The sequence below is a fragment of the Phoca vitulina genome, unplaced genomic scaffold, assembly GCF_004348235.1.
Source record: "Phoca vitulina isolate PV1807 unplaced genomic scaffold, GSC_HSeal_1.0 scaffold11, whole genome shotgun sequence".
In the NCBI taxonomy this organism is placed as follows: Eukaryota; Metazoa; Chordata; class Mammalia; order Carnivora; family Phocidae; genus Phoca; species Phoca vitulina.
Window position 1 is genome coordinate 15,732,427 of NW_022589714.1, and position 25,238 is coordinate 15,757,664.

General features: G+C 37.6%; 1 protein-coding gene across 2 annotated transcripts in view; it reads left to right on the plus strand.

Moving 5' to 3' along the window:
* SLC17A5 (solute carrier family 17 member 5) overlaps window positions 1-25,238 on the plus strand; it is a 49,256-nt gene that overhangs the window by 7,297 nt on the left and 16,721 nt on the right. For both annotated transcript variants that reach the window (XM_032409456.1, XM_032409457.1), the window contains 8 exons: window positions 449-645; window positions 2,352-2,585; window positions 6,436-6,523; window positions 8,795-8,881; window positions 10,904-11,022; window positions 15,965-16,123; window positions 18,267-18,399; window positions 19,789-19,936. In XM_032409456.1, coding sequence (XP_032265347.1) covers window positions 449-645; window positions 2,352-2,585; window positions 6,436-6,523; window positions 8,795-8,881; window positions 10,904-11,022; window positions 15,965-16,123; window positions 18,267-18,399; window positions 19,789-19,936 — 1,165 coding nt within the window. The remainder of the gene's footprint in view (window positions 1-448; window positions 646-2,351; window positions 2,586-6,435; window positions 6,524-8,794; window positions 8,882-10,903; window positions 11,023-15,964; window positions 16,124-18,266; window positions 18,400-19,788; window positions 19,937-25,238) is intronic.

Below are 25,238 nucleotides of genomic sequence, written 5' to 3' on the forward strand. Positions count from 1 at the left end.
AGGGGGAGGGGGAGGGGCAGAGGGAGGGGAAGAGAGAATCTCAGGCGGGCTCTGCACCCAGTGCAGAGTCAACATGGGGCTCAGTCTCACAATCCTGAGATCGTGACCTGAGCCAAAATCAAGAGTCAGATGCTTAACCGACTGAACCACCCAGGCGCCCCTGTAATGAAGATTTTTCTGAGCAAAGTTGATAAAGCTATTGCCTTCATGTTTTAAGAAACTGTCTTACAGTGCAGGCTCTCACGTGTTAAATGTTTATCAAAACTACAGCTACCGAAGACAAATTCTCTTTGATAAATGTTTTTAGATATGCTTAATCTGAAAATATTCTCAGAAAACTATTCATGATTCATTAATTTGTGCACTTCTAAAAAGTAACCTTTTCAGTAATTTAGACAATATCATCTAAGTCATTCTACTGAAACCTGTCTCCCAATATCTGTTTCAGCTCCAGCGTGCTGCTCTGCTCGCTACAACTTAGCAGTTTTGGCTTTTTTTGGTTTCTTCGTTCTCTATGCATTACGTGTGAATCTGAGTGTTGCGTTAGTGGATATGGTAGATTCAAATACAACTTTAGCAGATAACAGAACTTCTAAGGAGTGTGCAGAGCATTCTGCTCCCATAAAAGTTCTTCACAATCAAACGGTAAGTGCTACTTTTTAAACAATCTTAATCCTTAAATACATCCAAGTAAAAATATTGAAAGGTCTTTCTTCATCCTACAGAAACCACAAACACTTTATGCATGGAAGCTCTGAATCTTTTTCTTTTGTGCTTTTTTCAGGAACTGGTTGAACAGTAAGGTAACTACAGCTACTGCTTCTTGGTGTAATACACTTTGATCTGTTTGAAAAGTAGTTTCTCAGTTTCCTCTATAAACATACCAACCATCCTTGAAGATAATTTGGAAAAACCTGTTTAGCATACCAGGAAATTTGATTGTTTTTGATGTTGCTGAATAGTTTTTATGGGACTATTCTGCAATAGCTATTTTACTTAAAAGGTTATGGTTGCAAGAGAGCTTAGGTCATCTGCAGGCTGAAGAATCAGGTCAATTTCTTAGGACGTTATTTTCCAAAGTTTATACATGCCTAACATAAGCTGCTTGAGTCACTTTGCCTGCTTCATGTTATAGTGGAATTGATAAGTATGTGTTCATCATTTGTTCATAATTGAGTTTTACATACATTAAATATTTTGTTTTGCTTATGACATGGGGAGATAGAGAAGGAGAAAAGGCTGGTGTCCTTTTTATGACTATATCTTCATCCATTTTCAGCGCTCACAAAGGAGCCAGATCACACTTGGGTTAGTCTCCTCTGCCGTTTATACACAAGAGCATCCAAGCTCAGAAGAGGGTTTCTGCCCAAACAACCAAACATACAAAATAATGACGTACCAAAATAATTTTTTATTTGACTTTAATAACGTTGCTGAATACATATTTGAGCACACATCACCCACTTTCCCTACTTCAACCTGTGACTTATAACTGCTGGACGGTTCATGAGGTCCAAGAATCCTACAGATAAGCCACAAATTGGTACTTCAAATAAGGGTAATTAGAGGGGTGCTTTGTATCTTTCCTTTTGGCAAATGCTTTTGTTGATCTAGCTAGTTATCTTCATCTGCCTTATATCAGCAGTAAAAAGAAATCCTGAGATGGTTCTTGACACATTGGCTCAGTGATACAACTATGTGAATTAAAGATGTCAGATATTCAGATGAGTCACTAAATCTTCATTATGACCTTACTATGTACTGCTACTAATTAAAAGACATCTCCTACTCACATGGAGTCTATGGCTTGGTTTAAATTCTTGCTCTTTTGTCTTGTTTAATATGCTTGTGCAAGTACTTGTTCTGAACCAGGGAGATATTAATGATCTATATTTGTGCATACTAATAACCAACATTAAGTGTGTGTCAGGCCTTTTTCATTTAATCTTCCCAGACCGCAAATCCAGTAAGTAATAGAGCTAGGCTTGAACCCAGCCATGGCTCCAATATTCTGTTTGGTAGAATTTCTGGATTAAGTCTGTGCCTCTTTTTTGAGCTTTCTTAGTTATGATCGTTACAAAGCCTCTACAACTCATCCTATAGTCTAGTTTCATAAAATAACAGGCCTTCTTGAAATTTATGGCTTTCAATTATTTTCCATTCACTTCTAGAAATTGCATGCCTATGCTGTGGTGACTCACCTACCTGATAGAAAGTTTGCAAGTTCTTCCGTCTAAAACAGTGGTTCAAAATTACATTTATATGTACTAACCTGCCAATTAGACAAAGGAGCTATTTAGTCAAGGTCTTAAAATGTTGTTGTTGTTTTTTTTTCCTCCTACTCTTTATAGGGTAAAAGGTACCAGTGGGATGCAGAAACTCAAGGATGGATTCTCGGTTCCTTTTTTTATGGCTACATCATCACCCAGATTCCTGGAGGATATATTGCGAGCAAAGTGGGGGGGAAACTGCTGCTAGGATTTGGGATCCTTGGCACTGCTGTCTTCACCCTGTTCACTCCCATTGCTGCAGATTTTGGAGTTGGAGCCCTCATTGTACTCAGGGCACTAGAAGGACTGGGAGAGGTAATTTTTTTTCTCTCTTTTATTTTTCCTCTTACCCTGTATCACTTTCTTGTCTTCTTAAAGATATCATTCTTTGGTATGAATATAAACCAAAAATTGACATCGGAAGATAATAGGGATTTATTTTTTAATTAGAAAGATCATTGGGGTGCCTGGGTGGCTCAGTCAGTTAAGCATCTGCCTTCAGCTCAGGTCATGATCTCAAGGTCCTGGGATGGAGTCCCGCATCGGGCTCCCTGCTTGGCTGGGAGTCTGCTTCTCCCTCTGCCTCTCCGCCTTGCCCCCTCTCGTGCTCTCTCTCTCTCAAATAAATAAATAATATTCTTTAAAAAAAAAAGAAAAGAAAAGAAAAATGATTAACTAGAAAATAACCTGAGTAGATTGCATATCAGTGAGGTCAATGAGTTCTCGAATGGGAGCATGCAGAAAATGGAAGATTTGCTAAAAGATCAGAGAAAACATTTTCCAGGGGACACTTCACAGCCCCTCCTCCTACTCACTCCTACTTCAGGAGATAAGAAAATAAACCACTGTTAAAACGGTTAAGATGGACAGACCATCCTTACCTTTGGAACTTGGCCACAGTTTATCTCTGCCTTATCATTGATTGCCCAGATCTAAAACACATTTTACACAATGGATTGTCAAGTTGCCTTGTTTTACTTTAGATGTGTTGTTATTCATAGAGCTTCCTCTTTGTTCTTTTTTCTGGTTCCCTAGCTTAGAGACAAATAATTTATCATTTTATATAACTATCTTTCTTTACTTTTGTGATTCTTCTGACCTTTCTGCTGCTTTGGGAATTGTTATCAATTTTTATCTTTTTTTCCTCCCTCCTAAGATTTTTATCACTCGAAAATTTTAATTCCTTATCTTTCTTTTCCTTCCCACTTCTCTTTTGCATTTCATAATATGATTTCATTCATTCATTTATTTATTTATTTATTTATTTTAGAGAGGGAAAGAAAGAGAGGCAGGGAGGTGGGACAGAGGGAGGGAGAGAGAGAGAGAATCTTAAGCAGGCTCCATGCCCAGCACAGAGCCCAACACGGGGCTTGATCCCACGACCCTGAGATCATGACCTGAGCCGGAATCAGGAGTTGGACATTCAACCGACTGTGCCACCCAGGTGCTCCCAGTATCTCTATCTTTAAATAGTGATCTCTTTTTGTTTCTGACTTTGAGCTTTACCTTTGAAACTGAGACATAGGTTAATTTTGCTCTTAACATTCCTGTAACCCAAGCAAATTGTTGTCCTCTGGGTTTGGTTTATAGCATTAAGCTTATGTTAGGTAGCAATGTATCATGCTGCGCTGGAAAAACACTGACCGGAGTCATAAGATCAGAGTTTGAGTAATAACTCCCATGTATCTAATGGTGAAACCTTACATAAATCTCTAGACCTCAGTTCCATCATTTTTAAAATTGGGACTAAAATACCTGCCCCATCCTCAGTCACAGCTCAGATGTGATAATGATTGCTAGAATACTTTGGAAATTGCCAAGTACTACTTTTTTTTTTAAGCTTTGATCACTCATCCAAGCATTCTTATTTTGTTCTTATCAAATAGAGATGTACTAAATAAACTCTTTTGACTACAAAATAAAAATTACTCCCTTATTACCAGGTTCCTCTTATGACATAAGTAAAATATACTTAATTGTAGTATATTTTCTCTGATCCAGATATTGAATCTCCTTGCTGAATGTATTCCCATATATTAGCTTCCTGTTTGTTTATGCCACTAATATAGCATTATAGTATATTATCTTACTACTGCTATCTCAAGTAACTGTGTTACTTCTGAATAGAAGTTAAGTTGTGTTTATTCTTCTTTTATCTTTCTCTGTTCCTCCAGTATGTGTCACATGTACATTGCCTCATCCATAAACTTAGGTCAGCATCTTTCATCTCTAGCATCTGATTCACCATAAATATATCTACATGATCCCTAGGGTTTTATAATAAATTTTTTCACAACATAACCTCTGTGCATATTTCCCAACACCTTAATCTTTATTCTGTAATGATTCATCCTGTGGATGTCCCATGATACAGATTCTTATCAACTTGCAATGCTGCCTAAATAATTTTTTTAAGATTTTATTTATTTAGGGGCGCCTGGGTAGCTCAGTCGGTTGAGCATCTGCCTTTGGCTCAGGTCATGATCCTGGGGTCCTGGGATCGAGCCCCGCATCAGGCTCTCTGCTCATTGGGGAGTCTGCTTCTCCCTCTCCCTCTGCCTCTATGGTCTCTCTCGCTCTCTCAAAAATAAATAAATAAAATCTTTAAAAAAAAATTTTATATATTTATTTGGGAGAGTGAGAGAGAGCTCAGCAGGGGGGCAGAGGGAGAAAGAAAATCTCAAGTAGACTTCCCACCAAGTGTGGAGCCCAGTGCAGGGCTCCATCTCACGACCCTGAGATCATGACCTGAGCCAAAATCAAGAGTTGGACCATTAACCAACTGAGCCACCCAGTTGCCCCTGCCTAAATCATTTTTGCCCTCCGTTGGTATTTCTTTCTTTCTTTCTTCTTCTTCTTCCTTTTTTTTTTTTAAAGGAATCAGCAGAAAATACAAAGTGTCAAAGCATTTATTCTTGTCTCCATTAATAATAGCACTAGCTACCCTTTAGCTTTACAACAATCATGTGAGATAGGGAGTATTATCTTTGCTTTACAGATAAAAAAACTGAAGTTCAAGGAGGTTAACTAATCTTTGTTAGGCTGCACAGTTAGTGAGTAGCCAAAGACAGCTGTGAGTCCACTGCTTTGAATCCACCAAAATCTATTCCCTCCCACCTCTCCTCTGGCATCTCCTCCTCTCCCAAGTCTCTGTGACCCTCCTGTCTCCACAGCTCCGTTGACTCTTCCTATCAGTAATTGACATTTACTAAGCTAGCTATCACCAAGAAAAGGAAAAAAAAAAAAAAAGACTATAAACACTCTAATTGAATTCATCAGGTTTTTGAAGGACAATTTTTCTTATTAAAGTCAATTTGAATTTTCTTCCAGTATCCCAAAGTATTAGCTCAGCATTTTTTTAAGTTATATATTGGTAGTAATATTCCCATTTCATTCAGGCTATTAATAAAGTGAATGAGTAAAATTGACCTTGAGAGAGATTCCTTTATGTCATCATGCAGTGTATTCTTTTAGATTTATTGTAAATCCTTACCTTGTAGTCCTCAAACCAGCTGACAGAACCCACAAATCTTTGTTCAGATTTTGGAAGTACTTCACTATAAGGTACTTTTACTCAGCACTGTGTAAACATCTCACCTCATGGAACCCAATTCTAGTTTGGTTCTTATCCAGAAATTTCTCTTACCGGGACACCTGGGTGGCTCAGTCGGTTAAGCATCTGCCTTTGGCTCAGGTCATGATCCCAAGGTCCTGGGATCAAATCCCGCATTGGGCTCCTTGCTCAGTGGGGAGCCTGCTTCTCCCTCTGCCCCTCCCCCTGCTTGTGGGCTTGCTGTCTCTCTCTCTCTCTGACAAATAAATAAGCAAAATCTAAAAAAAACAAAAAACAAAAAAACCACCAAACTCTAAAAAAAACTTTAAAAAAATTTCTCTTACAACAAAAGACTCAACTGAATTAAAACATTAACAAAACTACCTTGGGGCGCCCTGGTGGCTCAGCTGTTAAGCGTCTGCCCTTGGCTCAGGTCATGATCCCAGGGTCCTGGGGGCTCCCTGTTCCGCGGAAAGCCTGCTTCTCCTTCTCCCATTGCCCCCGCTTGTGTTCCCTCTCTAGCTGTGTCTCTCTCTGTCAAATAAATAAATAGAATCTTAAAAAAAAAAACTACCTTGTATTTCAGCAGAAATATCTTTTTCCCCTCCTCAGGGTGTTACATTTCCAGCTATGCATGCCATGTGGTCTTCTTGGGCTCCCCCTCTTGAAAGAAGCAAGCTTCTTAGCATTTCATATGCAGGTGAGACAACTATTCTTGTAAAAATTTTGCTACAATTTGTTATGTATATATCAGCCTTAGATTAAAAAAAAAAAAAAGGCTTCACACCAGAATGATGTCAGATGCCTCCTTTGGGTGAAAATCAAGTTTTGGAGGTATAATTTTATTATTAAATTTTCTCTTCAGCTCAACAACATATAGCAATGTGGCTTAGTTGACTCATGTCATTTTCTCCACTGCCATCATTTATTTCTTTTTTTTTAAAGATTTTTTATTTATTTATTTATTAGAGAGAGAGAGAGAGAGCATGAGAGGGGGGAAGGTCAGAGGGAGAAGCAGACTCCCCACCGAGCAGGGAGCCCGATGTGGGACTCGATCCCGGGACTCCAGGATCATGATCTGAGCCGAAGGCAGTCGCTTAACCAACTGAGCCACCCAGGCACCCCGCCATCATTTATTTCAAAACATGTTGCTTGTTCAGATGTTCATATAAAGAATGCTATGGTTTGTTTTTTTTTAAGGTCCAATAGCTGAAAAATTGAACACTTTTGTCCTTAAATTGTGATTTCTAATCTGATTGTCTAATGAGCATATCATTAGACAATCATCTCTTCATACATCTTTTTTCTATGCATTTATTTGCCATCATTTTAATCAATAGGTGAGATAGCATGAGCTTTATATGTGAATTATAATTTTACCAGATCACACACTGAATGAATACTTTTGGACCTGACTGCTTTTAAATACAGTGGTTGAGAAAGACCTCTCTGTGGTCACCTTTAAGCTAAAATCTGCAGGATAAAAATGAACCAGTCATGCAAAGAGCAGAAGGAGGAGCATTCCAGCCAACCAGAACAGCATGTACAAGCGCTCTCAGGCAGGAAATAACATAAGAGTTCAAGGAAATGAAAAACCACTGTGGGTGGCTAGAACTTAATGAATAAAGGGGAGAATGGCATAAGATGAGGTTGGAGAAATAGACAAGAGCCAGATTATATCAGGCCTTAGAGCCACAGGAAGAAATGTAGTTGTTGTTTTTTTTTTCCAAAATACAATGAGGAGACATCAGAGGTGTTTAATCAAGAGAGAGACATGATCCAATTTACATTTTAAGAAGATGGTTCTTACAGCTATGTAAAGGTCAACATGAGAAATCCGATACAAGTTCATGAGCAGGTACTAGCTATTGTTCCCCTTTACCTATTGAGTGAAGCCTAAGCTAGAACTGGGGTCAAGATTCTTTACAGTCTTCACCACTTCATTTCAGCTAGCCTAATCCCTAGCACATAGTGCCTGAAGTGGAGTAGATATTCAGTTACTATCCAACCTATTTTTCCAGCCTTTATCTTCTGTTCCTTTCCTTCACCCAAGCAAAGTTCCCAAACCCACTCTCTGCTTCCCTACTTCATTCCTTTACTTGTCCTATTACATCTGCCTCTATGGGACAAAAATCTTACCCATCTTTCAAAGTCTATTGCTGCTTCTTATATCTTTTCCTGACCTCTGGGAGTCAGAGGTCATCTGTCCCATATTTGAACTTCCACATTGCTCTGTGACACTTAACACTTTCTAACACGTAATAATTATTTGTTTATTTTTATCTCCTCTAAAACTTGACACCAGAAACAATATCTAATTATTTTAACTGCCACTCGACCTACTAAGTTGTCTTCTATTTGGTGATTAAAATGAATTTCATTATGGAGCACCTGAGTGGCTCAGTCAGTTAAGCGTCTGCCTTCGGCTCAGGTCATGATCTTGGGGTCCTGAGATCGAGTCCCGCATCAGGCTCCCTGCTCTGTGGGGAGCCTGCTTCTCCCTCTCCCTCTACTGCTCTCTCTCTCAAATAAATAAATAAAATCTTTTTTAAAAATGAATTACATTATTTATTTATCTGAATCAATCATTTGTAATATATTTTGGGCAAATTAGATTACTAAAAGCTTCATTCTTATCTCATCAATTGTACTGCAGTACGTTATGTTTATCAGCCTTATATCTTTGAACCTTTCCCCAAACACCTGAATTTCTAACACATGTACTACTAATGTGGCATTTACTAGCTCATATTATAATGGGTCCTATATTGATTGATGCATTCTAATTCATCAATAGCTACATAGTTGTAACCAGTGTAATTACAAATTAATGTGTATGTTTTACATATTGTGGGTTTTCTAGCAAATGATTCCTTGAGAGAATCTGTTACCCATCTTCCTTAAGCAGTAGACCTATCCCCTCTTTGTTCATCTCTCTAGAAAGTTTACAAAGTCTTTATTGTTGTTCTAGGAGCACAGCTTGGGACAGTAATTTCTCTTCCTCTTTCTGGAATAATTTGTTTCTATATGGATTGGACTTATGTTTTCTACCTTTTTGGTAAGTTTTCTCAAAAATTTAACTTAAATCATAATGTAACAAATCCAAAATGTAATAGTAGTATAATACTTGGTTAAAAGTATATATTCCTAATAACTGAAGTTGCCAACTCCTAAACCACAAAGTTCTAAAATACTTACTGATAATCTGTTTCTTAACTTTATATAGTTAAAATGATCTAGTTGAGTTATGATGTGATGTTAATTTTGGAATATTTCTCAATAGAAACTGCTGTTGAATCCAAGACTTTAATGCCATACTCACTATCAAAAATTACAGTGTTGGTTATTATAAAAATTTATATTTTGAGAAGATTTTTTCTCAAGCAAAGTAGGATGCCCTCACTTGGTAACTTTAATCTTTTTCTCTTTTTATTCAGTCCCAGGACCTTTCATTTCTCAATCTCATTAGCAGGATGATACATGCTTTTATTTTTTTAATTTTTTTTATTAACATATAATGTATTATTTGTTTCAGGGGTACAGGTCTGTGATTCATCAGTCTTACACAATTCACAGCACTCACCATAGCACATACCCTCCCCAATGTCCATCACCCAGCCACCCCATCCCTCCCACCCCCCTCCACTCCAGCAACCCTCAGTTTGTTTCCTGAGATTAAGAGTCTCTTATGGTTTGTCTCTGTCTCTGGTTTCGTCTTGTTTCATTTTTCCCTCCCTTCCCCTATGATCCTCTGTCTTGTTTCTCAAATTCCTCATATCAGTGAGATCATATGATATTTGTCTTTCTCTGATTGACTTATTTCACTTAGCATAATACCCTCTAGTTCCATCCACGTTGTTGCAAATGGCAAGATTTCACTTTTTGATGGCTGCATAATATTCTTCTGTGTGTGTGTGTGTGTGTGTGTGTGTGTGTGTGTGTGTGTGTATACCACATCTTCTTTATCCATTCATCTGTTGATGGACGTTTAGGATCTTTCCATAGTTTGGCTATTGGGGACATTGCTGCTATAAACATCGGGGTGCACATACCCCTTCAGATCCCTACATTTGTATCCTTGGGGTAAATACCAGTAGTGCAATTGCTGGGTCATACAGTAGCTCTATTTTCAACCTTTTTAGGAACCTCCATACTGTTTTCCAGAGTGGCTGCACCAGCTTGCATTCCCACCAACAGTGTAGGATAGTTCCCTTTCTCCGAATCCTCACCAACATCTGTCGTTTACTTGTTAATTTTAGCCATTCTGACAGGTGTGAGGTGGTATCTCATTGAGGTTTTGATTTGGATTTCCCTGATGCCGAGTGATGTTGAGCACTTTTTCATGTGTCTGTTGGCCATTTCAACGTCTTCTTTGCAGAAATGTCTGTTCATGTCTTCTGCCCGTTTCTTGATTGGATTATTTGTTCTCTGGGTGTTGAGTTTGATAAGTTCTTTATAGATTTTGGATACTAGCCCTTTATCTGATATGTCATTTGCAAATATCTTCTCCCATTCTGTCAGTTGTCTTTTGGTCTTGTTGACTGTTTCCTTTGCTGTGCAAAAGCTTTTTATCTTGATGAAGGCCCAATAGTTCATTTTTGCCCTTGCTTCCCTTGCCTTTGGCGATGTTTCTAGGAAGAAGTTGCTGTGGCTGAAGTGGAAGAGGTTGCTGCTTGTGTTTTCCTCAAGGATTTTGATGGATTTGATACATGCTTTTAATAAATTAGATTGCCACGTAGACATTTCATGCAGAAAATACATCTGCAATCTAAACAAAAAACGAATCAATGAGTGAAAACAGATATCTGTGGAAATAATAGATTGTGGAAATTTTTTTTTTAAATATTTGTCTGATAGACTCTGATAGGCAGAGTCATGTGGTTAAAGTTGTTCTATTCAAAACTGATAGGAAATAATGCAGATAGCAAATATCCCATTAGGAAATTATGAGTGGAACTTAAAATCAACACTAAGCTGAAACCAATTTTATGTTGATAATTAATAATTACATAACTTTTTCAAGACATGTAAAAGTTGTTGGTGCATTCTAATTTTATTTAACTTATTTTCTTATTTTAAGGTATAGTTGGCATCATTTGGTTTATTTTATGGATCTTTTTAGTTAGTGAAACGCCAGAAACTCACAAGACAATCTCCCGCCATGAAAAAGAATATATTCTTTCATCATTAAAAAATCAGGTATGGGGGCGCCTGGGTGGCTCAGTCGTTAAGCGTCTGCCTTCGGCTCAGGTCGTGATCCCAGGGTCCTGGGATTGAGCCCCGCATCGGGCTCCCTGCTCAGCGGGAAGCCTGCTTCTCCCTCTCCCACTCCCCCTGCTTGTTTCCCTCTCTCGCTGTGTCTCTTTCTGTCAAATAAATAAATAAAATCTTAAAAAAAAAAAAATCAGGTATGGACCTTGGCACATTTTTAAAACAACTTCAGGGGGCGCCTGGGTGATGGTTGAGCGTCTGCATTCGGCTCAGTTCATGATCCCGGGGTCTTGGGATCGAGCCCTGCGTCAGGCTCCTGGCTCAGCGGGGAGCCTGCTTCTCCCTCTCCCTCTGCCTCTCCCCCTGCTCATGCTCTATCTCTGTGTCTCGAATGAATGAATGAATAAATAAATAAATAAATAAATAAATAAATATTAAAAAAAATAAAACAGCTTCAGAACCTTTTTTCCTTCAGATTTGAGGTACCAATTTTTTAAAGAGATATTTCTATTATGCATGTTCTGGGCAAAGTAGAGTGCAGGCAAATGAAATAAATGAAGTATTGGTTTGTTTTATGTGAGAAATTCCAATTCTTTCAAGATTAAATTAATGGAAAAAGTTACTTTTATAAGTCACTTTAATTTTTATTTTTTTAAAGTAATCTCTACACCCAATGTGGGACTCAGACCCACAATCCTGAGATCAAGAGGTGCATGCTCTACCAACTGAGCCAGCCAGGTGCCCCTATAAGTTGCTCTAAACCTTCTAGAGTAATGGTTATCAGTAAGTCTTAAATTTGTCTTCTTAATTAATAGAAAATAAAATGTTAGTTGTTAGAAAACTAGTGTTTTTATCTGCATTTTATTTATTTATTTTTCTCTTTTCTTTTTTCCCCTCCCCGAACCCCTTATATGTATTTTAAATGAGTGTGATTTAATAAGGAAGACAGCACATTTGTTATGATATATAATATGACATACACCTACCTATTTGTTCCTCTAGAGTAGATCCTTGGAAAAAAATTTATGTTATTAAAGCTAGATTTAGCATGCCAGAAATAAAAGTCTGTCATAATTTAATACAGTAAATCTTCCAAGTCATGGAAACAAAATATTTGTCTTTTGGAGGGAATAAAAGAAGAACATGAAAAGTCAGGAAAAATTAAAATATATACAGTCTTGTTTAGCATTTTAATGCCTTCATAATTACTTTACTAGTTTAAGAACAAAATATTTTATATAAAACTTTTCTTACCCATTAAGTTGTTATTGATATTTTCAGTTTTTATATATAGTATAACAAGGCAGCAATTAAATACTTACTCATTCACCTTTCTTTTTAAGTTTTTAAATTTTGCTGCTCTATAAGCTGCTGAACTTTAAGAAATATGGCACTTCTTGGTCTTAAGGTTGGCAAAAACTCAGAAGAAATCACAATATAATAAATAAAGTTACTTTGAGATCTTGGTGTCCTCTGAGATGTTAATCAAATGAATCCCCCATTTTTTTCCCTAAGGAACAGATAAAAATAATTTAATGCATTGTGAGCAGATCTTGCCATATAAAACTTGATTCATCTTGTCACATTTCCTCAGCATTGACGGTCAACAGCTTACTTATTTCAATACTTCATTTTTATCATTATTTTTATGGACTTATGAAACCTTTTAGTTTATTTAGATTTTTTTTTAAAGCTTTTTTTCTCTACCTTGATATGTGTCTAAAGCTGTCCTTTATCCAAACTTAAGGTTAATTTGTTTTTCCATATGCTTCAGAAAATAGAATATTCAGAAGCAAGAGGAGTTAGGAGGATTACGTTTCATAGAATTCCAAACCACACTCTTAAACCAGATGATGCTGTGGTTAAAGATGTCATAAAATAAAGGTGCCTGGCTGGCTCAGTTGGTAGAGCATGTGACTCTTGATCTCAGGGTTGTAAGTTTGAGCCCCATGTTGGGCAGAGAATTTACTTTAAAAAAAAGAAAAGAAATGTCATAAAATTACATGAAGCTCCACCTTTAAATCTTGCATCTAAGAAATGTGCAGTATCCGCTGTACTTCATTCATTCTTCAAACATTTTTTGAGAATTACCATGTCCTAGGTTCTTTGTCAGGTACTGAGGACTTAAAAATTAATACGAGAAAGAAAATGAACAAGACAGGGTTCCTGTGGTACCTGTGATCTCCAGAGGGAGACAGACATGGGTGAACATAATTTCAATATGATATATGCTTCTATATAAAAATAAATGTTCCCTCTCCTTCTCTTCCCCCAAATCCCCTACATCTTTGATACAGAGTGGAGAACACAAGAGTGTATCTACCGCGTCAGATAAAAAGTTCCTAGGGAAAAAAGCCACAAGAAGGTTAATAATAGTTCTTCCCCTCTTTGAAATAACCATGAACCTTGGAAGCAGAAACATAGATTGCTCTGTTAGCTTTTGAGAAAGAAACCGTAACGCCTCAGTGTATACGAAATGTAATAATCTGATGCTCCAGGCTAGTGGATTCAGGCTTCTTAATCATGCATCAATAAAAAGGTGGGGACTAACACTCTGAATATATGTATATTTGTTCATGGTTATCTACATGTACTACTGTACTTATATGTATTATAAAACATGTCTAAAAATAGATTTTTTTAAAGAGTAAATAAAATGAAATAAACAGGGCGCCTGGGTGGCTCAGTCGTTAAGCGTCTGCCTTCGACTCAGGTCATGATCCCAGGGTCCCGGGATCGAGCCCCACATCGGGCTCCCTGCTCGGCGGGAAGCCTGCTTCTCCCTCTCCCACTCCCCCTGCTTGTGTTCCTGCTCTCGCTATCTCTCTCTCTGTCAAATAAATAAAATCTTAAAAAAAAATAAAATAAAATAAAATAAAATGAAATAAACAGTATGTACATGAATTTGAAATTTTAATAGGAAAAACCTTTTTATCACTTAAAAATTAGTAATAATAATGTTTAATGGGAGCGGAGTTGAATATGTTGTATTTGATAAGCCTACCATGACTCTCCTTGGTGAGGTAGCTGACAAAGGACTGATGAGCAAAAGTGTCAGTTCCACTATTGTCTTAGTGTTCCTCTGTACCTGCCTTATTAGAATTCTCTTCCATGACTTTCTCTGGTAGAATCTTTTGAAGATACTGTCAATTTTATAGATTTGTTTTCACTAAAGCTGGCTAATAAAATCCATAAACCCACTTAAGAAGGTGGGTGTAAACTGTACTATGTTGTAGTCTTGTAGTGAGCAAGCCGACAAGTGAGGACGCCATTGACCCCTTCGAACTGGGGAGATGATACCATATGTGACTGTCCAACATGCTCCAGGGCCAACCTAGTTATTAAATATTAATGGAGTTTAGTTTCTCTTTTTTATTTATTTATTTTTTTTTTTTACTAAAGATTTTATTTATTTATTCATGAGAGACAGAGAGAGAGAGAGAGGCAGAGGGAGAAGCAGGCTCCCAAGGAGCAGGGAGCCCGATGAGGGGCTCGATCCCAGGACCCTGGGATCGTGACCTGAGCCAAAGGCAGACGCTTAACCATCTGAGCCACCCAGGCGCCCTAGTTTCTCTTTTTTAGAATAAAAGTGAGTGTAGATAGAAATTCTAAAATGGGGATGCCTTCGGCTCTGGTCCTGGGATCAAGTCCCGCATCAGGCTCCTTGCTCAGCGGGGAGCCTCCTTCTCCCTCTGCCCGCCGCTCCCCCTGCTCGTGCTCTCTCTCCCTCTGACAAAGAAATAAAATCTTTAAAAAAAAAAAAAGAAGTTCTAAAATGTCCTTCCATACAGCAAGGGGTCATCTTACATCCCCCTTGGGTGCTTACACCTACTTTGAAGACCGTTTTTCCAGATGCTGCATAAACAAACCTCTATTGCACCCTTCATATAAGTCATTGTAATTGAGTAAAGATTGGACAGTGAAATAGGAATTCTAACAGGACTTCCAGTCTCATTCCTTTGCCCTTATGTCAACCTCTGATTTTTATTATGAAACTATTCTCTATTTTATAGATGGAGAAATTAATACTGCAGGTGAATTCTGACATTCATAAGGAGTTATAAGATTACATTTCTGTTTTTTTCTTTCAACCTGAATCATGGACTCTCTATTGCTGTTTAATATTTTGAAAGAGTTGGTTTAAAACTCTGGAATTTAGGGCGCCTGGGTGGCTCAGTTGGTTAAGCGACTGCCTTCGGCTCAGGTCATGATCCTGGAGTCCCTGGATCGAGTCCCGCATCGGGCTCCCTGCTCGGCAGGGAGCCTGCTTCACCCTCTGACCCTCCCCCCTCTCATGTGCTCTCTCTCTCTCATTCTCTCTGTCTTAAATAAATAAATAAAATCTTTAAAAAAAAAAAAAAAAACTCTGGAATTTACTGGGGCACCCGGGTGACTCAGTCAGTGAAATGTGTAAGTCTTGATTTCAGCTCAGATCATGATCTTGGGGTCATGATCTCAAGGTTGTGAGATCGACCCCGCATTGGGCTTCACACTCAGTGGGACATCTGCTTCTCTCTCTTTCCCCCTTCCCCTGCTCGTGCTCTCTCTCTCTAAAATAAATAAATCTGGGGCGCCTGGGTGGCTCAGTGGGTTAAGCGTCTGCCTTCGGCTCAGGTCATGAACCTGGGGTCCTGGGATCGAGCCCCACATTGGGCCTCCTGCTCCGTGGGAGGCCTGCTTCTCCCTCTCCCACTCCCCCTGCTTATGTTCCCTCTCTCGCTGTGCCTCTCTCTGTCAAATAAAAAAATCTTTAAAAAAAAATTAAATAAAATAAATAAATTAAATAAAATAAATAAATCTTTACCCCCCCGAAAAAAAAACTCCTGGAATTTACTAATCAAGGCTGGTAATGTGTTCTAGATGGAAGTTTGGCTGATAAGGTACAGATATAAACGTAGCATATACTCATTGTGCCTGTTATTTTTTTTAGCTTTCTTCACAGAAGTCAGTGCCATGGATACCCATGCTAAAATCACTGCCTCTTTGGGCTATTGTAGTTGCACATTTTTCTTACAACTGGACTTTTTATACTTTATTGACGTTATTGCCTACTTACATGAAGGAGATCCTAAGGTTCAATGTTCAAGAGGTAAGAAAAAATAATCATCTCCTTCTTATATAAAGAATACATTTTTAAACTACACCCAGGATTTGTTTTTATCTATATAAAATTCAGTCATTTTGTATCTTCGATTTTACAGTCACCTACTGAATTCTAGAGACTGCTCTTTTTGCTTCACAGTTGCACCTTCTTTGTTCAGTGTGTGTTCTTGATTCAAGGCATCTTTTGGCTGGTATCCCCCTTAAACGGAAAGGTCTTAGTAGGCCCTAGTAACATGCCAGAATAGCAGATGACAAATTGAAGCGTACCTGTCAAAGGGCTGGTGGTGGGACTCTGCTGGCAGCTGAGAGGGAACTTGGGAGACATGAGGTTCCCGTGCAGCTCTCTGCAGCGTTATTCAGGCGCTGGCAAGCTATAATTGCAAAGCTGTATGAGAAGGGCTTCCTGGGATGCCTGGGTGTTAAGCGTCTGCCTTTGGTTCAGGTCATGATCCCAGCAAGTGAGCATGAGCGGCGGGGAGGGGCAGAGGGAGAAGCAGACTCCCCGCTGAGCAGGGAGCCCGATGTGGGACTCGATCCCAGGACGCTGGGATCATGACCTGAGCCAAAGGCAGACACTTAACGACTGAGCCACCCAGGTCCCCAATTTTGAAGATTCATAGTAGTTTGCAGAAGGTAGTTTTAGGTTGTTAGGAGAGTTTTTAACATTTGAACCTTAAGTGGAAAATTTCAGTAACTGATGAATTATCAGTCTTATCCCATCAGGGAACAAGACCAAGATCAGAAATTTCACTTCTCTATTTGCTTCAGTTTATTCATGTGTAGGATTCTGCCACAAATAATGATAGACGTGATCCTGCTCTGCAGAAATCTAAATAGAATAAACTTTAAAGAAGAAATTACTCAGCTCAATACAAGAAAGAAACAAAAATCTTAGCTACAGAAGTAGAAATAGAAGCATACAGCATCTGAATATAGAGGACCACAAAACTATGATGAAAAAAACTGAATCTTTTCTTAAGCACACTTAAATTTAAAATATCAACAGATTTTGTTGGTTTGTACCATTCATGATGGTTAATGGAATTATTACCAGATTTAAATACCACTGATAAAATATCGTTCTACCTTTTTTGTAAAACACTACCTTAGTTGTAAAATACTAAAAGGTGTGCCCATCTTTCTCAGACTATAAAAACATTTGTTCTTATCAAAATTAGGCCATTTAGTTTTGGCACCCTAGCTTTATGCTGGGGAAAAATGAATAGAAGAAAGAAATGTCTTCTTTTTTTTCCCCAAGTATGTGTTCTACATTTTACAGAATTTGTGATTTCCTAAAAAGCTGACCGTTGAATCATTTCCTACAAAACAAATAGCACATTTCCATGATAAATTGTTTCATATCTCCTGGTGCTTTTATTTTTTTAGGTGGCAACTTAAAGGAAAAGAAGAGGGAAAAATAGAGGTCTATCACCTCACTACCTGTGTGCTCTGCTCAAAGCATGTGGTAGTGCACTGGGCACCTGACCTAGATGGTGTTCATTCTAGAATAATTCGTTAAGCTATACATTTGATTTATGTGGTTTTCTGTATCTGCATGTTATTTTACTATAAAAATATTTGTGTAAATACAAATATAAATATGTATAATTATATATACTATATAACAATTTTATATAATAATTTAGAAATATATTTTTAATATTTTCTATCTTTATATTTATATAAAATATAAATTGTTATATCATTTAAAATATAAATAATATAAATTTTAAAATGTAAATGAAAGTATAATTGTTTATATATAAATATATTTACAGTAATTTATATATTTTATAATAATTTTATATATAACAATTTAAATATAAATATATAATACATATATAATATATAAGGATTATATAAATATAAATAAATAAGTGAAAATGGACCAAAAACTAGACCATAGGGAGAATCTATAGCTAATAGACTTGTCCTCTCTTACTGAAGCTGCACCCCAAGTCCCAAAATAACGTGTAAGATTACCTTGAGCAGACTGGACTGTGTAAATACCAACAATATATTGCTATGAATTTCCTTTTTGAGGAAATTTTGGATGTGTGGATGTGTATGTTGTTTTGATTCTTCTTCCCCACCCCATAATTAATTCTGTATCTTCTTATTCCTTCCAGAATGGGCTTCTATCCGCACTGCCTTATTTTGGCTGTTGGTTATGTATGATCCTGTCTGGTCAAGCTGCTGACAATTTAAGGGCAAAATGGAATTATTCAACAATATGTGTCCGAAGAGTTTTTAGCCTGATAGGTAAGTGAAGTGAGTCAGGGTTTGTTTTGGTTTACAATTATTTACTCTGTTTATAATGCAAGGCAAAATAAAGATGATATTAGTCATTTATTTTGTTCACATATTAAAACACGATTTTTAATGCATGTAGTGCATTTCTGTACAGGATGGTTGGTTCTTTCTGAACCATGCATTTTGAGGGTTAATATTGATCATATCCTATTATCTCTACCATAGTCTTATAACTATAAAAAATGGCTTGCTTTGCTGAATATCATTTCCAGAATTTTCTAAATCACTGTTTTCAGCTCTAAGTTTGTAGTGAAAATAATATTTTTAAGTCTCCATCCCTTTTCTAAATGAATACATTTTCAACTGCAATCCAAAAACATTTACTAACATCATTACATTAAATGAGGAGCTATAAATCAAAGAACTCAAAGGAACCTTCAATAATCATAAGTTTCAGACTGTTTTCATAAAGGTAAATTTTAAAACTATCTAGGACAATTGCTTCATTTCTTTTTTTTTAAAGATCTTGAGTAAGTAGAGACCCTGGAAGTCTCTGATGGCTATAGTTCAGAAATTACATTGTAAAAGGACCCTATTCAGGATAATTCTACAAATACCTTCTGAGCGGCTACTGCTGGAAGATGCTGTCCTGTTGTATTGCTTGCTTATTTCAACTCTCAAGAAATTTTTCCACACCTGCAAATAAAATAGATCCCATTAGAGTCAATCCAATTTTCCCTTTTTTGGCTTCCTGTTCACCTGCTCTGTCCAATATGGTAGCCACTATCCATATATGGCTATTTACATTTAATTGAAATACAAATACAAATATACAAATACAACATTTCCATCATCACAGAGAGTTATTGGATAGCACTGTTGTAGAACAGAGAAAAAATGGCAAACCTCTCATTAAGTCCCTTCCTGTTACTTGTATTTTGTGCTTAACTGCCTATAATAAAATACGTATATTGCTATGAATGCTAAAACCTAAATGGAGTGTTTTTCTAACTTTGTTCAACAGAGTTTATTTAGTTTATCTTCTTTGGTTATATGAACTTTAAATCTCTGGAGCTTCTCTCCAGAACTATATTTTTCAGTCATTTTCTTCTTGCTCTTTGTAGAACTTTAGCTGAGTCTTGGTCACAGGAAGATTTAATAATATTGCATAGTGATATTTTCCTTTTACTTTTACATTAGTTGCATTATGTCTATGTTTTTTCCGGCAGTTTTTGTTTTGTCATGAAAACTGTCATTTAAACTGAGTCTTTTATGCAGTACAGCGTTTCTACAGTAGGTGGCAGTGATACCAAATCTCAGATTTATACTATATTAAGGTAGTCCAAGCAAATATTCATACTGAGGCTTCTTTTTCTGTTTATAACTTTTTAACTCCAGGAATGATTGGACCTGCGGTATTCTTGGTAGCCGCTGGATTTATAGGTTGTGATTATTCATTGGCTGTTGCATTCTTAACCATATCAACAACACTGGGAGGCTTTTGCTCTTCTGGATTTAGCATCAACCATCTGGATATTGCTCCTTCGTGAGTACCAATATAAAGATTGGCTATGATTGACTTTAAATTCATTTTTTTTTAATTGTGGTAAGATATATATAACATGAAATATACCATTTTAACCTTTTTTTTTTTAAGATTTTATTTATTTATTTGACAGAGAGAGACACAGTGGGAGAGGGAACACAAGCAGGGGAAGTGGGAGGAGAAGCAGGCTTCCCGCGGAGCAGGGAGCCCAATGCAGGGCTTGATCTCAGGACCTTGGGATCATGACCTGAGCCGAAGGCAGACACTTAGTGACTGAGCAGGGAGGCACCCCCCATTTTAACCATTTTTAAGTGTACAGTTCTGTGGTATTAACTATTCAGGTGTGAAGATGATATGCAACCATCACCACCATCCAACTCTAGAACTTTGTCATCTTCCCAAGCTGAAACTGTTCCCATTAAACACTAACTCCCCATTCCTCACCTCCCCACAGTCCCTGGCAACCTCCATTCCAGTTTCTTTCTCTATAAATTTGACTATTCTAGGAATAACCTTAAATTCTTAAACAAGGGGCACCTGGGTGGCACAATCAGTTGAGCACCCAAATATTGGTTTTGGCTCAGGTCATGAATGGGGGCGGGGGCCGCCATGGCATCAAGATCAAGCCCCACATGGCAGAAGACTCACCCCCCCACTCCTGCTCAGTGAGGAGTCTGCTTTAAGACTCTCTCTCCCTCTCCCTCTGCACCTCTCCTCCCCCCGCAAATTAAAAAAAAACACTTAAAAAAAAAATAAATTCTTAAACAAGATTTCAGTTTACCTGATAGTTAACACATGAGATTGTTTTTAAATTTAAACTTTTAACTGTCATCACCTCTGTACACAGTTTCCCATAAAAACATTATGCATAACCCATGATAACTTGTGTCTGTCCACCCAGCTAGAGTAGGAACTCTGAAGGCAGACGCTGTCTTACCATCCTCAAGGCTCACCATGGGGCTTGGCACATATTGGGCATTTAGTTGGATGGATGAATGCCCAAGACTAGACCAAGTTATTTGTCCAATTATTATCTTAGCTATGTGCAAATATATTTGTCTAGCACTTGATAGCTTACAAATCACTTTCGCAAACAGTACCTCATTTTATCTTTAAAGCATTCCTAATGAGATAGATATTCTTAACCTATTTTATGACTAAAGAGACTCAGATTCAGAGAAGTTAAGTGATTTGTCTTATATCACACAGCTAATAAATGATAGAGCCCAGACTTGAACCTAAAATTCTTACCTTTAAGCCCAGAATTCTTTTTTTTTTTTTTAAAGCCCAGAATTCTTTTTACAGCTACCTCTCTGGAAATATTCTCTGGGCCACATACTACTAGGATTCTTTTGGTCCAGTTGACAAGGTGGAGGAGGGGGCTGTGTAAATATTTTAACCCAGAAGATTTGGTGCACTTAATTTTTAATGGATATGAATTTATTTTTGGAGAAAAGATAGGTGGTCTTGTACCCTCTTTCCCCTATCCCAAATTCTTCACACCTGGACTGCCACAGAATTTTCTGATTCCTATTAATCCTCAGTCTCCCATCCCTTCAATAAGTACCTTAAGTAAGAAGTCCAAGAAGGTTCCATAGATCAGACTGTAAGTGTGCCCAGCTCCCTGCTGAGTCCTATCTGCCACTTCGCAGTGCCTTCTCCTAAAGGTTCGTTCTCGGCCCCTGTGGCAGTATTGTTTCCTCTCCACGGCTCTGCACCCTTCCCAGTTCACACCCCAGTTCTTCATTAGGCCTTTCCGGACCATTAATGCCTACTTTTTTCTCTTCCTCTTCTCAGTGCATTCCAGTTATAATTTTATGCTAGACGCATTTATATTCACTGCCTTACTTTGATTTGTAATTATTTTAAATGCAAGTCTTATCTTTCTTATCTCTCCAACTTGGATGTAAACTCATCAGACTGAGACATGCTCTATATCCATATCACAGCTTCTGCACAAGGAGAGGCACACCCAGTCCATACTTGTTGAGTGGTTGATTTATATAATCATACCAAGAAAAGTAGGAACTGCAGTGCTACATATACCCTTAACAGTGGGGAACCAAGAAAGAAAACCAGCAACACTTAGGCATTGGACCAAGAAACCATTTGATATAAAAGGTAACCTAAGCAAAAGCTCTGGGAATATAAGCTCTGAGAGCACAGGGGCCAAGTCCATTTTATTGACCCCAGCCATACCAGAACTGGCCCTGTGCTGGGTCATGGTCAGTGCTCAATCAATGGCATGAATGGAAGAAAGAAAATAGCCTTTCACATATTCTAAAAAAATATTTGGGTATTGATTTCATTGTGTGTCAACACTTTGCTTTAAAGCTCTTTCTTTACTATTATATAATAAAATCAGTTTTTATATTCTCTATTAAATTTAAATACAGAATTCTCAGCCAACATGGAAAATCCCCCATATTATGGTCCCGATTTGTCTTTATAATTTTATTCCTCCCTTCCCTGCCTCATCTACTTTGTATTCTTTGCCCCAGGTGAACTAAACTGCTCTTTATTTTCAAAAAATATCCCCCAAGACACACACACACACACACACACACACACACACTCTTTTCCACCTTTGGCCCTATGCTCATGCTGGTCTATATACCTGGAATGCCCACACTCTGGATTTTTCTCATGTCTTGTAGTGATTAGATTCAGATACTGTGTCCCTGACCAGATTCACTGGCCTGTGACCTCAAGGAATCCTATCCAGAAGCCCCTAGTAATATTAATTTTGATCACCCAGTCAAGATGTTATAGTTTCTCTAATAACTACTTACTTTTTTCCCCCTTCAACTAATAAAGCATCTCTGGAAAGATGCTTTGAGATCATACAAACATCCTGCTCCTCATCAAACTCCCCTCACCACCACCAACTTAGATTTAGTGTCCATTGTTGATCCATGCCAAACCAGTTTTTACCATTATGGCTTCAAAACAGTGGTATTTCCACCCTATCTTTCCCTCCACATTTATCAGTTGGCATTCTGTTGTAAGGAAGACCTTCCCTCCTCCTCCACTTGTTTATCTATCATCAGTGTGGACTCAGAGATTCCTAATTTATTTAATGAGTTATAATCCATTATTGTCCTTATCTGTTTTTATGCCCACATTATCTCAGATTTAGCCATAGGTGCCCCTTCAAGCTGGCTCTGTAGCCTATCGACATTCCCCCACCCCCTCACCACCCCCCACCCTGCTTCTTCTTTGACCACTTCTTTTTTGATGAAACAACTAGATGTTCCAGATTCATCTTGTATCTTCCCTGCCTTGAAATACCTTGGAATCAGTGATTTCTCCAAGGAACACTGGTTCCTTTTAGTGAAGAGTGGTGTTTAGAAACTAAGGGCCTGGCAAGAGATCATATGCTTTCATTACTAAGTTAGATTGCCTCTCCTAAGCAGAGGTTAGTTACTACTTAGAAATCACTTGAAGCATTGACTGTTGTCAAAGGTTTATTTACAAACAGAAACAAAAGTCTGCCATTTTATCAAATTATTTCTTTTACATTTTTGTATGCTGAATACCATGTACTAGACCTTGTTTTAAGCCTTTTTTTACTTTCTTATCTTTGGGATGTTGAAGTGATCCTTCAATCCTTCATAGAATTATAAAGGTACCAGCATAGACTTGTAAATCTTTTTAGAGTGAATTGTAGGGATGCCTTTCTCTACAAAGTAGCAAAAGATGACAGCTTTAAATGTATATTACTTTTATTATGATGTTATTATTTCCTAATTCTAGTAAATGAAACTTGTTTAGTTATCTCTTCATTTCTGTAATCATAACTGTTAATTAGAGAAATTGCTGGGTTAAAGCTGAGTTCACATATCAGCTACATTATATGTATTTAAATAGCTCTAAAAAGTATCTACAGGGGACCCTGGCTGGCTCGGTAGAGCATGTGACTCTTGATCTCAGGGTGGTGAGTTCAAGCCCCATGTTGGGCATAGAGCTTACTTAAAAAAATTAAAAAATAGGGGTACCTTGCTGGCTCAATCAGTAGAGCGTGCAATTCTTGTTCTTGGGGTCATGAATTCAAGTGCCTCATTGGGCATAGAGCTTACATTAAAAAAATAAATTAAAAATAAAATAAAATAAATAAATAAAAATTAAAAGTCTCTGCATAGGGGCGCCTGGGTGGCTCAGTCGTTAAGCGTCTGCCTTCGGCTTGGGTCATGATCCCAGGGTCCTGGGATCGAGCCCCGCATCGGGCTCCCTGCTCCGCGGGAAGCCTGCTTCTCCCTCTCCCACTCCCCCTGCTTGTGTTCCCTCTCTTGCTGTGTCTCTCTCTGTCAAATAAATAAATAAAATCTTAAAAAAAAAAAAAAGTATCTGCATAATAGTGAATTCCACAGGGTACTATGTAAATTTGTATTGACAATAATATTGAGATTGAGATTGAAAATATAATATTTGCTGAGATTAGGAATAAAAGGAAATAGTATATCTAAATGAGATTTTACTCATTAAGATATTTTGTCCTCTCAATCTCTCTACTTTATGCCCAAAATAATTTAAATAGACATATTTTAATATTTAGCCATACTTTATGGATATGATGTTACATATTTACTTTTTTATATATGTATTTACTTTCACATAATTCTTTCATGGAATTAATACATTAACAATACGTAACTGCATATTATTTTATCTCACTAATTTATACCTTGCTAATCTAATCATGGGCCTGGGGTAGAAGGACCCTCAAGATTCAAAATTCTAACAAAAGTTAAACTGCATAAGCCTACAGAGCCTATCATTCTTTTGTGTAGTTTGAATCTGGCAGTTGCTTATTTAACTAACAATGGTAACTACTTGCCTTAAACAGTAATATTTTTGTTGGTAATTAGAAATTTATAGGAACAGGGGTGCCTGGGTGGCTCAGTCGTTAAGTGTCTGCCTTCGGCTCAGGTCATGATCCCAGGGTCCTGGGATCGAGCCCCGCATCGGGCTCCCTGCTCCACGGGAAGCCTGCTTCTCCCTCTCCCACTCCCCCTGCTTGTGTTCCCTCTCTCGCTGTGTCTCTCTCTGTCAAATAAATAAATAAATAAATCTTTAAAAAGAAAAAAAAAGAAATTTATAGGAACAATAATTGGATATATACTGACTAAATAGTCACCCATTTTACAGAGAAAGTGGTACCTTCTTGAGTCATTTATCTTCATAGTATTTCATATCATTAAAATCAATTTAAACTTTCAGAACCAGAAATAGATGTGATTAATCATTAAACCCATTAGTTACAATCTTGGCAGTATTTAAATTCTGAAGTTCAAACATCTTT